General features: G+C 34.9%; 1 protein-coding gene across 7 annotated transcripts in view; it reads right to left on the minus strand.

Annotated features, from left to right (window-relative positions):
- The window catches only part of SMC5 (structural maintenance of chromosomes 5), a 101,548-nt gene that overhangs the window by 35,310 nt on the left and 53,662 nt on the right, over positions 1 to 12,576 (minus strand). For 4 of the 7 annotated variants that reach the window (XM_037157587.2, XM_037157586.2, XM_037157591.2 and 1 more), the window contains exons 9-12: positions 6,126 to 6,381; positions 3,711 to 3,865; positions 1,751 to 1,960; positions 450 to 563 (exon numbers count right to left, since the gene is read on the minus strand). In XM_037157587.2, the coding sequence (XP_037013482.2) occupies positions 450 to 563; positions 1,751 to 1,960; positions 3,711 to 3,865; positions 6,126 to 6,381 (735 nt within the window). The remainder of the gene's footprint in view (positions 1 to 449; positions 564 to 1,750; positions 1,961 to 3,710; positions 3,866 to 6,125; positions 6,382 to 12,576) is intronic. The other 3 variants (XM_037157590.2, XM_037157589.2, XM_037157588.2) reach the window with 2 other exon arrangements.

The raw sequence follows: 12,576 nt of genomic DNA on the forward strand, positions 1-12,576 counted from the left end.
CTAAGCATGTACCCTGACTGGAAATCGAACTGGTGACCTTTCCATTCGCAGACTGATGCCCAACCAAGCCACATGGGTCAGGGCTCAATTTTTTTAAAGTGATTTTATTTACATCATAAACAACATTACATTTATTTCCCATCAAAAGAAAAACAGTTCATCCCAAAATAGTTCCCAAAAGGATGTTCGAAACTGAAGACCCATCATTCTGATGTTTCTCTTTAAACAATGTCACAGAAATGTCATAAAGGGAATTAGGCTATTTTTCCTCTTATAAAATAAATTCATTCCCCATAATAATACAGATAGTACAGAAATTAGCAAAACTGAGTGCCTTACATAAGATTTACTGCTGGTAAAATTAGACCTTATCACTTTTAACTCTAGTTTGAATTTTAAACTTAACCAGAAGTGCCAAGTGAGTCGAAATATTGTTAGTTTATACTTGCCTCTTTGAGGAAAACCTCCATATCTTCTTGACTCTCAAACACAAAGGCTCTCAAGTCATTTGGTGGAATATGATTTTCGATATATTTGGCATTTTTATGATCTTTCATATTGATCTAAGCAAAACAAAAAAAGTGGATTTTAATGAAACCCAAACTGATTACTAGAAAATAATTATATCTAACTTAGATTTATTGAATTAGATTAAATTTCATGATTGAGAAAAAAGGAAGACAAAAAAAGAGAACTTGGTATTGAAGGGTCAATACTGTAAAACATCTAATTTAATTTATCATCCAGAAACATCCAAATAATAAAATGAAAGTGGAGACTTGAATACTACCTGATGCATAGTGGTCCTGATATTATCTAATAAAGTTCTTTTCTGGTCACTTACTGAAAACACTGAAATAGTCTTAGACTGTGATCTAAAAGTATAAACATTTCTCATCTATCTCCAAACTTGTAATATGTTTCTTAATCTTTCAAGAGGAATTCATATTGTACATGGCAAGAACTGACTGGTACAAAACTTTATGAAATGAATAGAAAAAACTAGCTATGGATTAACTGTAACTATTAGTGCCTTCAGGAGAAACCCAAGGTTTGTACCACTAGAACATAAAAACATAATGATTTATTTTAAAATATCAACTCATTAGGCATTTCTGTATGCTGAGACTCAGTGGTATTAGAGATACAAAAATAGGTTAGGAAAAACTGTTTTAAGAGTAAAATTTATTATTTATTACAAATGATGAATACAATAAATCTCCATAACAGAGACATATTAAAAAAAACTATCTAGAAAATTTAAAGAGTAGCTCCCGCAGATGGAAATCAGCTTTCTTCAACTATCACCTGGCAGAAACACTATAAACATTTTAGTCTCTACTGTTTCACCATTTGGTTTGGGGCGGGCACTAAATTACTTTACTGATACTTTACCAAACGAAAGAAAATATACGTGGCTACTTGCTACAACTTATAGAAAGGGTAAGCAATAGGACAATAGGAAATTAAAAAAAAAATTATAGCTATGGATAAGCCATCTAGAACTTAGCTCTCACTATCATTCTCTCCCAGGGTGTACATATCAGAGATACTCTGTCATGTCAGAGTCTGGGTCCCCATCTTGTGTAAGTTGGTTACATGGTCATTCAATTCTTTGATGGATTTCACTTGCTAATTTAGGTACTAAATCTGGAGGAAGTCACGCAAGAAGGAGTTCATTCACTGGCCAGTTTATTAATTTCCAGTAGTGACTGACTGATTCACAGTTTTCCCCAAGTGTAATGCATACACCACTGCATTCCTGGTCTGGTTTCCTGACATCCTGCAGGAAGATTTGGCCACCTTGTTGGTTCTGCAGCTTTATCAGTTTCATAGCGTGTTCCTTCTCATAAAATTGGTGAAGAACGTGTTTGGTAAAGTTCTCCAAAGCCACATCTTCACAGTCACAGTAGTAAGAGACAGGCAGACAGAGGAAGTATATGTAGCACTCCAAGATGATCTGGTGGTTAATGACAGCATCTTGTTTCACAATTTAAAAAAATGAAATCTTTCTAAACATTCTATCCTGTTACCTTTTTTATAATTCATGAAGATGTCACAAATGTCCTTTTATATAAATAGAAACCCACAGCAACATTTTTGATGCCTGCATAGTACTCCAATATAAGGATATCACACAATTTACATACTGAACAGCTTATTTGAAAACTTTCTATTTTTGCCCCATCATTCTACTATTACAAACACTACTGTGATGGGTATAAATGTAAAAATATCTTTGCATACTTCTCCAATTCTATACTGAAATTTTTAGAAGTAACTCATGGAAACAGATTGCTAGCTGACAAGTTATATGACTAGAATTTTAAGTTTATATATTGTTAATTTGCTTATGAGGACAGTAGAATTTCAACTAAATCTTGAAGGGTTAAATAAGTGTGTATGGGAATACAGCTAGAAAGAGGTACTAGGAAAAGTAAAGGTTTATTCCTGTAAGGGTAAAAAAGCAGAGTATATCTTTTTATCTCAGAAATTTAAAAAATTGACAATATATGCCAGGTAGTAATCTAACTTAATGATAAGCTACTATTAAAAAAACAAGCGACAAGAAAATAAAATCTAATAAAGTTCTAAAGTATTATTGGCATTTTAAAGTATTTAAAATTAAAATTTAAGTGTTATTGGCATTTTAAAGTTCTAAAGTATTATTGGCATTTTAATAAAAATTTGCTGACAATTAAACTTGATTGTATTCATTAGAGTTACAATCTTTTTCTTATATTTTCCAGTCCTTACCAAAGTAATCAAAACAATAATTTCTGGGTTCAAAGTAGATATTCCCTTCTTAATGTGCCAAAAATAGTTTAATAATACACACCTGACCAAGAAGAGAATACATTATGCATATTAATCTTGCTAATGTAATATAACATTTAAAAACTATATGAAATGATTTTAGTAAAGTATAATACAACCACAAGTTATAGAATATAGAACTTTGCATGAATCCTACAAGGATCTATACTGCATTCTTTGCTCAAGTATAAGAAATTATCTAGCAAAAACAATCCTAAAGTCATTTGCAGGAAAGTTTTAAGTTTATATTATATGTGTGTATCTAATATATTATCACTAAAGAATGTGGTTTTACTTTTGGGGGCCAAACTTATTATTTTAAATATTTTCTATAGAAGTCTTCCTAATAAATCCAGGGCCACACTTCATTAAATGATTTACTAAATATACTTTACCCTATTCTTGGTGACCCATAATCATCAGTAAGAGCTATTAAATGTTTATAAGTTTAATAAACTGTTGGTTTCGCGGTCAGAATCCTCATAATGCTCTGTTTTAGTAGCAAGAGATTTTCTTGTCTACCTTCTGTCAGGTACCTCATATCAACATATTTATTCATAGCAATTTTCTACCCCTTTGGCTGCATTTAATCCATTGCCCACTATAACCTAAGAATAGCAATTGCCAGAAGGTACAAGCTAACCAAGCTAATGTTATACATGATTCTTAGTCAATAGGTGCCATTTTCATATTTCTTTCTAGGAAAAGTTTACAGAAAAAGTTCACTGATCAAGGTCCCTTTAAAAAGCTCATGTATGGATTCAGCAGTATACCAGCTGCTGCAAATCTGATAATGGAAAACAAGGGGTGAGACTAAGAACTCTTTAACAATAAAAATCTATAATGATTACAATAATAAAACTAACGGATGCTACCAAGATAAAATTTCTTACCATGAGCATTATGGGCTCATAGACTCTTTGCTTAAATCTGTCTCTGTTATTTCTCAGCCATAAAACAGCATCATATGTGTCACGATATCTCTGTCTCAGCTTATCTTCCTTTTGATTCATGAGATTGTCAAATTGTGTAATTTGATCATTCACACCTAAAATTGGAAAATGAAACAAAGTACTGTTTCTCTGAAAACTTTCATTAGTAAAATAATCTAATGATAATTTAAAAAATCTCAGACCCACAAGTTACAAACACTACTCAGCAAGTTCCCAACGGAGAAAAACCCACCCTCAACAAATCATTCTCAAATTTCTAAAGAACTGGAATAAAAGATGATCTTTGAGCTACCAAAAACAAATAGGTCAGATAGACAAGAATGAGAAAATATTAGATTCCAGAGACAAGCACCATACGCATTCAAACCTGAGTAAAACTATTTTCAACTTAGAATTATATATACAACAAAACTGAGAAAAAGTAACAATAAAGGTATTTTGGGGGATGTCAAGACTTTATAATTAATTCCAAAATGCCCCTTCTTGGGAGGTTACCTGAAGATGTGCTCTAACAAAATAAGGGAGTAATGTAGGAAAAACAGAAGGCACAGAATTCAGGAATAGCTTCATCCAACATGAAAAAAGATCTGAGATAAATTCCTGATGACTGGCATGCAGGAGGCTTGGAGAACAGTCAGTCCAGAAAGAACAAGTATGGAAGGCTCCAGAACTCAGGAGAATGCCTGGTAAGATGTTTTATTTTTTTATTTAAGGAAATGCTAAAACAAATGGTGCTTTTTAAGACAAGTAATCTCCAACCTTTAAAAAAGCTATCAGTGAAAGACAATTAGATTATAACATACTACCTGGCTCTGCTGTGAACAAGTTTCATTGTAAAGCCATGAATAATACTTAATATTTCTAGCTTTTAGAATTAACCCATATACAGAGCACATAAAACTTGAGTATGGTTCTCAATAAAATGTTTTCAGCCTTAAGAATATAAAAACCAGAACACAGACTGGAGAATTTAGAATATAAAAAGGGAGGGTTGTGTCCTGGCTAGGGCGGCTCAGTTGGTTGGAGCACTGTCCTCTAAACCGAAAGGTTGTGGGCTTGATTCCCAATCAGGGTACATGTCTAGGTAGTGATTCTGGTCCTGGTCAGGGCACTATGAGAGGCACCCTATTGATGTTTTTCTCCCTCTCTCCCCCTCCCTTCCTCTCTCTCCAAAATCAACAAGCAAGTTCTCGGGTGAGTATTAAAAAACAGGGGCAGTGGGGGAGAGGGAATAAGGAGATAATAAGGAAAGGGAGTACTAGAATTTTTAGCTTACAGTATACATTAAAAAAATAGTGACAAGAGTTAAGTGACAAATGATAAAAAGATGTATCAGTCACAATAAATCAACATTAATACATTTTATCAGTAACTAATATGAATATAATAATCTCGCTTGAGAATTACAATAGGGAAGGGAGTTATGAGCTGAAATCACATCTAAAGTAACAAAATAGCAAAAGATGATGTCTAAAATCGACAAGGTAAGCTATGGTAAAGTAAGAATATGCTGAAAATATATGAAGCACAATTAGAAAAAAACTGCTATTTAACTATTAGAATAGTTAAACGTGCATACACTTGAGGGGGGTCTCGAGGTTAAAAGGGGTTGGGCTACACTTCTAGTTTCTTTTTCTTTGTTTTAACCATACACATCTCATATTTGATAAACATACAAAAATGGGTCTTTTAAAAAATTGATGTTAGTTATATATACTGAGCAGATTGAGTATGACAGCTCCTCTACTTGAATAACGTTAGAGATCTGTCCATATGGTCTACCCCCACAGGAGGCAAACACAAGGCTCACAGGCCGAATCCGGCCCAGAACCTTGTTTCCACTGGGAGGTAGTGCCAAGCTTCTGCTTAACTGTTAAGTCACATTTATACAGTCCTAAAATTACATTTGGTCCTTTGAAGGTAACCAGGAGGCTGATGAGGCCCCCAGTGAAAACGAATTTGACATCCTTGGTCTACAGGAAAGAAAAGCAAAGATGTAACTGGACAGGCTTCAAGGAACAAAGTAAATATAAAGTTTATAAAGACTAGAATAAAGAGTTTAAATCTGCTCTGAAAAATAATAGCAAGTAACTTTCTAAGAAAATAAAGCAAAGTATTTTCAGACTGACAATTAAAAAAATTGACATAATCTGACTGAAGACACTGACCAGCCACTGGCAAATCATGGTACATGATATAGGTAATTAAGAGACTAAGTTGGAAGAACTAAGCTGAGCTTCCTCAAAAGGGAGACTTGAATATTTAAAGGCATAATATCAGAAGAAGAAAGCCCATCACTAGAGATGTACCTCCATTTTATAAACATCTCTTCATCCTAAGTTTAATAAAACTTACTCTTTTTCTCCTTCTCTAGAGTTTCCCTCTCTTTATGCTTATCAATTATCTCACTTTCACACAAAGCCTTTTCATCTTGAATCCGTCTCAGGTCATTTGTAATGGCATCAATCTGGGGTTGAAGATTCACACAGTTTTCTGTGGTCCTCAGTTCATTTTGCAAATCTTCTATCATTTTGCGGGTGTTACTTATTCTCCTCTGTCGGTCATGCTCTTCATTCTGTTTTACTGTTAAAGCCTGCTGAAGTTCCTCAATCTAATAAAACAGAAGACAATTAGTACTGGAGACTGTTTTTTCTCCTGGTTTATAGGGCTTTCATAGTAATGTAATTTTAAAATGCATACAATCTAAGAACATAGGTGTTTTCCTTACTAAAAGGTATCCTGCTAGAATTAGACTGTTACTCTTACCAGATTACCTATCTCTTTATTTTATTTATTCACTTATATATCCCAAGTCCCTAGAGCAGTGTTTAGCATATAGTTAACACTCACTAAAATATTTACAAAGTCAATCAGATTCTAAACATTTATAGGAAGTAAATGCATACTTCATACCCTGATACCACAATTAAGTCACATGGTATGATACTTTCAATAAAGTAGTAATAATAAAAAGAGATTTTACCCTACTAATTTTAAGCTAAAATAACCATTTTCTTTTAAAAAAATCTCCTACTAACACTTCAAATTAATATTATGTGATTCTTAAACACTGACCTGCATGTTTAGATTTGTTAATATATATTTAGGGTAAATTATGTTTTAAAAAACCCATATTGTATGTCAGTGAAATTTTTGTTAAAACCAGACACAGTCAACCTAAAGCAGAGTTAAGATTTTAAGATACACACAAATATACACTAATACAACTACTTTATAAAAAAAATTTGAATTTTGTATTAAGAAATTTAGTATCTTAAATTAATGCCTTTAAACATTTATATTTTAATACCTATCTATAGAACATATGTATTTTACTAAATGGTACCACTAAGAATGTACTGAGAGCAATTTCTCATTATTGCACATGTCCTTGCAACATATAATTTTAATACCTGCATAATATCCTGTTATACAGATATGCCACATTTACCTATTCTTCATTGTTAGGAATTTGGGTTGGTATCAATTTCTTATTCCTAAAAGTTTTAGCTTTGAAACTGTCAAGATAATGAACAAAGAAATATATGCTAAAATATCCTCTTCTGTACCAAACACACAAGAGAGAAAAAAATATTTGAAAAAATTAAGTTACATATCTGAAAATTAACAATGCTCAACACGCCCACCTAAAAGAAGCAAACAGACAAGAAGCCAGAGTTCAGTCAGAAAGTCCACGCCATTCAGGAGAATAAATAGGCATGTCACAGAAGAGAGAAAGAGAATTACGAATCACCAAACATATCAAGAAGTCCAGGTCCATGTAAAACAAGAAATTTAAAATATAATCCTGTCCTCTCAGAAAAAGAGAGACATCGTAGGTACCGAAAAACCAAGAAACAACCATGACTACGCCCTCTGGACCTATTTTTAGCTCTGGCCCAGTAAGCGGAGCCTCCTGGACGGCCAGTCTTCTCGGGGGTACCATTCCCATACTGCTGCCTCCCATTTCTATGAATGATCTCTCTTCTTGTACTAACTGAAATTTGGCTATTCCTGAGATGCTTCTCCCTAGAGCCCTCTGAAGTAGTGACCTTTTCCTGCTATAATCCTTCAGACGTGAGCAGAGTGTCCTGATTAATCTTCACCGTACTACTTCCTCCATTAACTGCGCTCCACTTCAGTTTCTTTTAAGACCACGTGTTCAGACTTTACCACCATTATCTTTGTTGCCAGGTTAACTGCTCCCTCAAAATTCTTCCTCAGTCACTTCATTCATTGATGACTTTAGCACTCAACTGACTGAGGTCTTCCTCTCCATCATTATGCCTGTTATCATGAGCCTTCAACATAAGAGAAAATTCAATCTAACTCATCAGCCTCTGTGTTCCTTGACTTTTTCAACTTCACCCATCTTTTCCTAAAACCCTCCTCCCTGACGTTCCTGCTCTTATAGTAGTATTCTAGCTCATATAACTCCCCCCAAATTATACCACTTCTGAAAAGTCGACTTCCACAACCCTACTCTTTGATCACCGTTTCCTTTCCTTCTATTTTAGTTATTGTAGTATTCCTATTCCAACTATTTTTTGCCCCCACAGAGTCCTGCAATCCACTGACCCTAGTACCTTGTCAAAAAACCTGTTGAGGTTCCACGACCCACCACTATAACCATTCCCTTGACAAGTCCTCTTAACCTCTAACTAATCCTATGTCACACTAGCCAAGAGAAAACCTAGTTCTTTTTAAACCTAACTATATACCTTCTATATACGTTCTATCTATCTGTATTTAAACAACTGCACTAATTGGAGAAACACACAAAATAAGGCCACACTTTAAATTTATGGCCACAAAACTTAAATAAGCATTTCAAACAACCTACTACATTTCTTTAACAAATGTAACGTGTTATGTTCCGAGATGAATTCACCTTTCTCTCCTTCCTCAGCCCTTTAGTGCTACAGACCCTCTACTCACTTGGCTGATGTTCTTGTCTCACCCTTCACTAACAGCATAGTTAAAATCAGAATATGCTGATTGGAGTGCGTTCCTGTCTTCAAATCTATCACCTTAACCTCCAGTGGTACTCACTCTGCTTTATCATGTAGGAGAGTTCTTGAAGCTGCCTACATCCAACCCTCCAACACTATTCCAAGCAGTGCTTCTTAAACTATTTATGGTAAAGAACCATTTATAAAAAAATTTCAAGCCATCACAAGTCAACTTTTACTAGTCACAACTACAATAAATTACTAACAGACATTTTGGGGAACAGTTTGGCAATTGCTTTAAAAATCAAATGTACATCCATGATAGTCTACTTCTAGATTATCCAAGAGAAGCAAAAACATATGCCCATACACAAATGTATATGAAATATTCTTGGAAGCTTTATTAGTAACATCCTCAAACCAAAAACAAACTAAATGCCCACTAACAGCAAATTCTGACTTTAAAAAAATGAGAAGAAAAATATTAAACTGAATAAAAATAAAAATACAACATATCAGAATTTGTGGAACATGCTAAAACAGCGATGGGGTAAATTTATAGTATTAAGTGCATACACAAGAAAAGACGAAGCCTCAAATTAATAAGCTGGGCTTCTATCCCATGAACCTAAAAAACCCCAAAATATACCAGTATCAGGCAGAGACAAAGAAATAATAAAGAACACACATCAATAAAACTGAAAAGGAAAATATAATGAAAAAGGCTGGTTCTTTGAAAAAAAATTTTTAAGTGAACAAACCTCTAGCAAGAATGACAACATATACAGCAATCCCAGAAGACACAAGTCACCAATATCAGGAATGAAATGGGTATCACTGTATCTTACAGACCTCACAGACATCAACAGGATAAGAAGAGCATTTATATACATGTATATTTGACAACTTAGAAAAAATGGACCAATTCCTCAAAAAACACTAGCACAACTCATCCAATCTGAAAAAGATTACTTTAATAGCCTCAAAACTATTAAGTTGAATTCATAATTTTAAACTCCTCCCCAAAATCTCCAGATCCAGATACTATCCTCTGAGAATTGTTTGGAATATTTAAAGGATAATTAACGATTCTACGCAATCTCCTCCAAAAATATAAGAGGAGGGGCACTTCCTAATTTGTTTTATTAAGCTAGTTACTATCCTGATATCAAAAAGCAGAGAGTACAAAACCAAAACTAAAAAAAAAACAAAAAAAACCCTCATAAATACATAGAAGTCCTTTAACTGTTAGCAAACAGAATTCAACCATATGTAAAAGTTTATATGTATACACCAGAACCAAGTAGAGTTTATTTCATGGATGTAAGGTTGATTTAATGCTAAAAAATCAATCAATGTAATCGATCATATTAATGAGATAAAGATGAACTTGTAAGCTATCATATCAATAGATAAAGTAAAAAGCACTTGACAATATCCAACAGTCGTTCATGATATATGTTCTCAGAAACACGAAAATAAAGTGGATTTCCTGAACTTCCTTTATGAAATCCCTAAATAGATGTTTAGGAGAACATCTTAAAAAAACCTACAGCTGATATTCTAGTTAATAGTGAAAACCTGAATGCTCTGCTCCTAAGACTGGGGACAGGGCAAGGATACCTACACTTACCAATCTCATTAAACAGTGATGGAAGGTCTAGCCAGTGAAATAAGGGATATTAAAAAAAAAAAGGCATACAAATCAGAAAGGATGAAATAAAGCTATCCCCCTTTGTACATGATATGACTGCCTTTGTAGAAAATGCCAAGGAATCTATTAAAGAAGGAGAGCTAGTCAGAGATAAAGATAGATATATAGACAGATATGGAAGAAGGAAGTGGGGAGGAAAAGAGGGAGGGGGGAAGGGAGAAAGAAAAGAAAAACTCAGGTGTAATCTAACAAAACACAATGAGAACTTTTATGCTACAAACTATATAATGCTGATAAAAGAAACTGAAGATCTAAATAAATGGAGATATATACAGGATGGAAGACTCAACATACTAAAGATTCCCCAAATTGATATGCACATTTAATGCAAATCCAATGAAAATCCCAGCAACATTTTTCTGTAGATAAAGAAAAGACTTGGATGTCATCAAGTATGGAGAAGTAAAGAAAATCACTCCTACATAAAAACAAACAAAGCAAACTTCCCACCAAGATGGAGGTGAAGGTGGATACACATTGCCTCCTCACACAACCAAAAGGACAACAACAAATTTAGAAACAAAAAAACAACCAGAACTGCCACTAAATCAAACTGTATGAAAGTCTGACAACCAAGGAGTTAAAGAAGAAACATACAGCCAGACCGGCAGGAGGGGTGGAAACAACACACCACCAGGTGGCAGCTAGAGGACTGCATGGGCCAGGAGGGAGAGGTAGAGGCTGGCAGATCTGGCAGTCCTACATTCGCATATGGATAAACCAGGAGGAACAACTGGGGAGCAAGACAGATCACTCAATCTAGGGTTCCAGTGCACGGGAAATAAAGCCTCAAAACCTCTGGCTGTAAAAATCTATGGGGGATGGGGCAGCTGGAGAAACTCCCAGCCACACAGTAGAGTTTGTTGGAGAGACCCACAGGTTCCTAAAACATAAACAAGGCCACACACCTGAATCAGCACCAGAAGGGTACAATTTGCTTGTGGGAAGTGGGGCAAGTGACTGACAGCCAGCCGAGAGGTAAGCAGGTGGTACTATTCCCTCTTGGACCCTCCGCCCCACATACGGCACCAAAACAGAGTGACATGGGTAGCCCCCACCTAGGGAGTACTAAGGCTCTGCCCCTTAGAATGTAACAGGCACTCTGAGACAAAAATATATGACCCAAATGCAAAAACAGGTCAAAGCCCCCAAAATAACAAAAATAGAACTAAGTGATGAAGAGACAGCCAACCTATCAGATGCACAGTTCAAAACACTGGTGGTCAGAATGCTCACAGAAATGGTTGAATATGGTAGCAAAATAGAGAAAGAAGTGAAGGTTATACGAAGTGAAATAAAGCAAAATATACAGGGAACCAACAGTGACAGGAAGGACACTGGGACTCAAATCAATGATCTGGAGAAGGAAGAAGTAAACGTTTAACCAGAACAGAAAGAAGAAGCAAGAATTCAAAAAAAAAAAAAATGAGGAGAGTCTAAGGAACTTCTGGGACAACCTTAAACAGTCCAATACCCGTATCGTATCATAGGGGTGCCAGAAGAAGAAGAGGAAGAGCAAGAAATTGAAAACTTATTTGAAAAATTAATGGAGAATTTCCCCAATCTGGCAAAGGAAACAGATCTTCAGGAAGATCAGAGTGTCCCAAAGAAGCTGGACCCAAGGAAGCACATACTAAGGCACATCATAATTACATTACCCAAGATTAAAGAGAGAATCTAAAAAGCAGCAAGAGAAAAGGGGACAGTTACCTACAAAGGGGTTTCCATAAAACTATCAGCTGACTTCTCAAAAGAAACATTATAGGCAAGGGGCTGAAAAGAAGTTTTCAAAGGCATGAAAGGCAAGGACTTACATCCAAGATTTATCTATCCAGCAAAGCTATCATTTAGAATGGAAGGGCAGATAAAGTGCTTCCCAGGTTAAGTTCAAGTTAAAAGAGTTCATTATCACCCAGCCCTTATTATATGAAATGTTAAAGGGACTTATCTAAGAAAAAGAAGGTGGTAAAAAATATGAAGAGTAAAATGACAACAACTATCAACAACTGAACCTAAGACCAAAACAAACTAAGCAAACAACTAGAACAGGAACAGATTCACAGAAATATAGATCACATGGATGGTTATCAGGAGGGAGGAGGGGAGAGAATGGGGAAAAAGGTACAGGGAACAAGAAGCA

Source organism: Artibeus jamaicensis, unplaced genomic scaffold (genome assembly GCF_021234435.1).
Source record: "Artibeus jamaicensis isolate MK-2021 breed Jamaican fruit bat unplaced genomic scaffold, CSHL_Jam_final scaffold_1964, whole genome shotgun sequence".
NCBI classification, from domain to species: domain Eukaryota; kingdom Metazoa; phylum Chordata; class Mammalia; order Chiroptera; family Phyllostomidae; genus Artibeus; species Artibeus jamaicensis.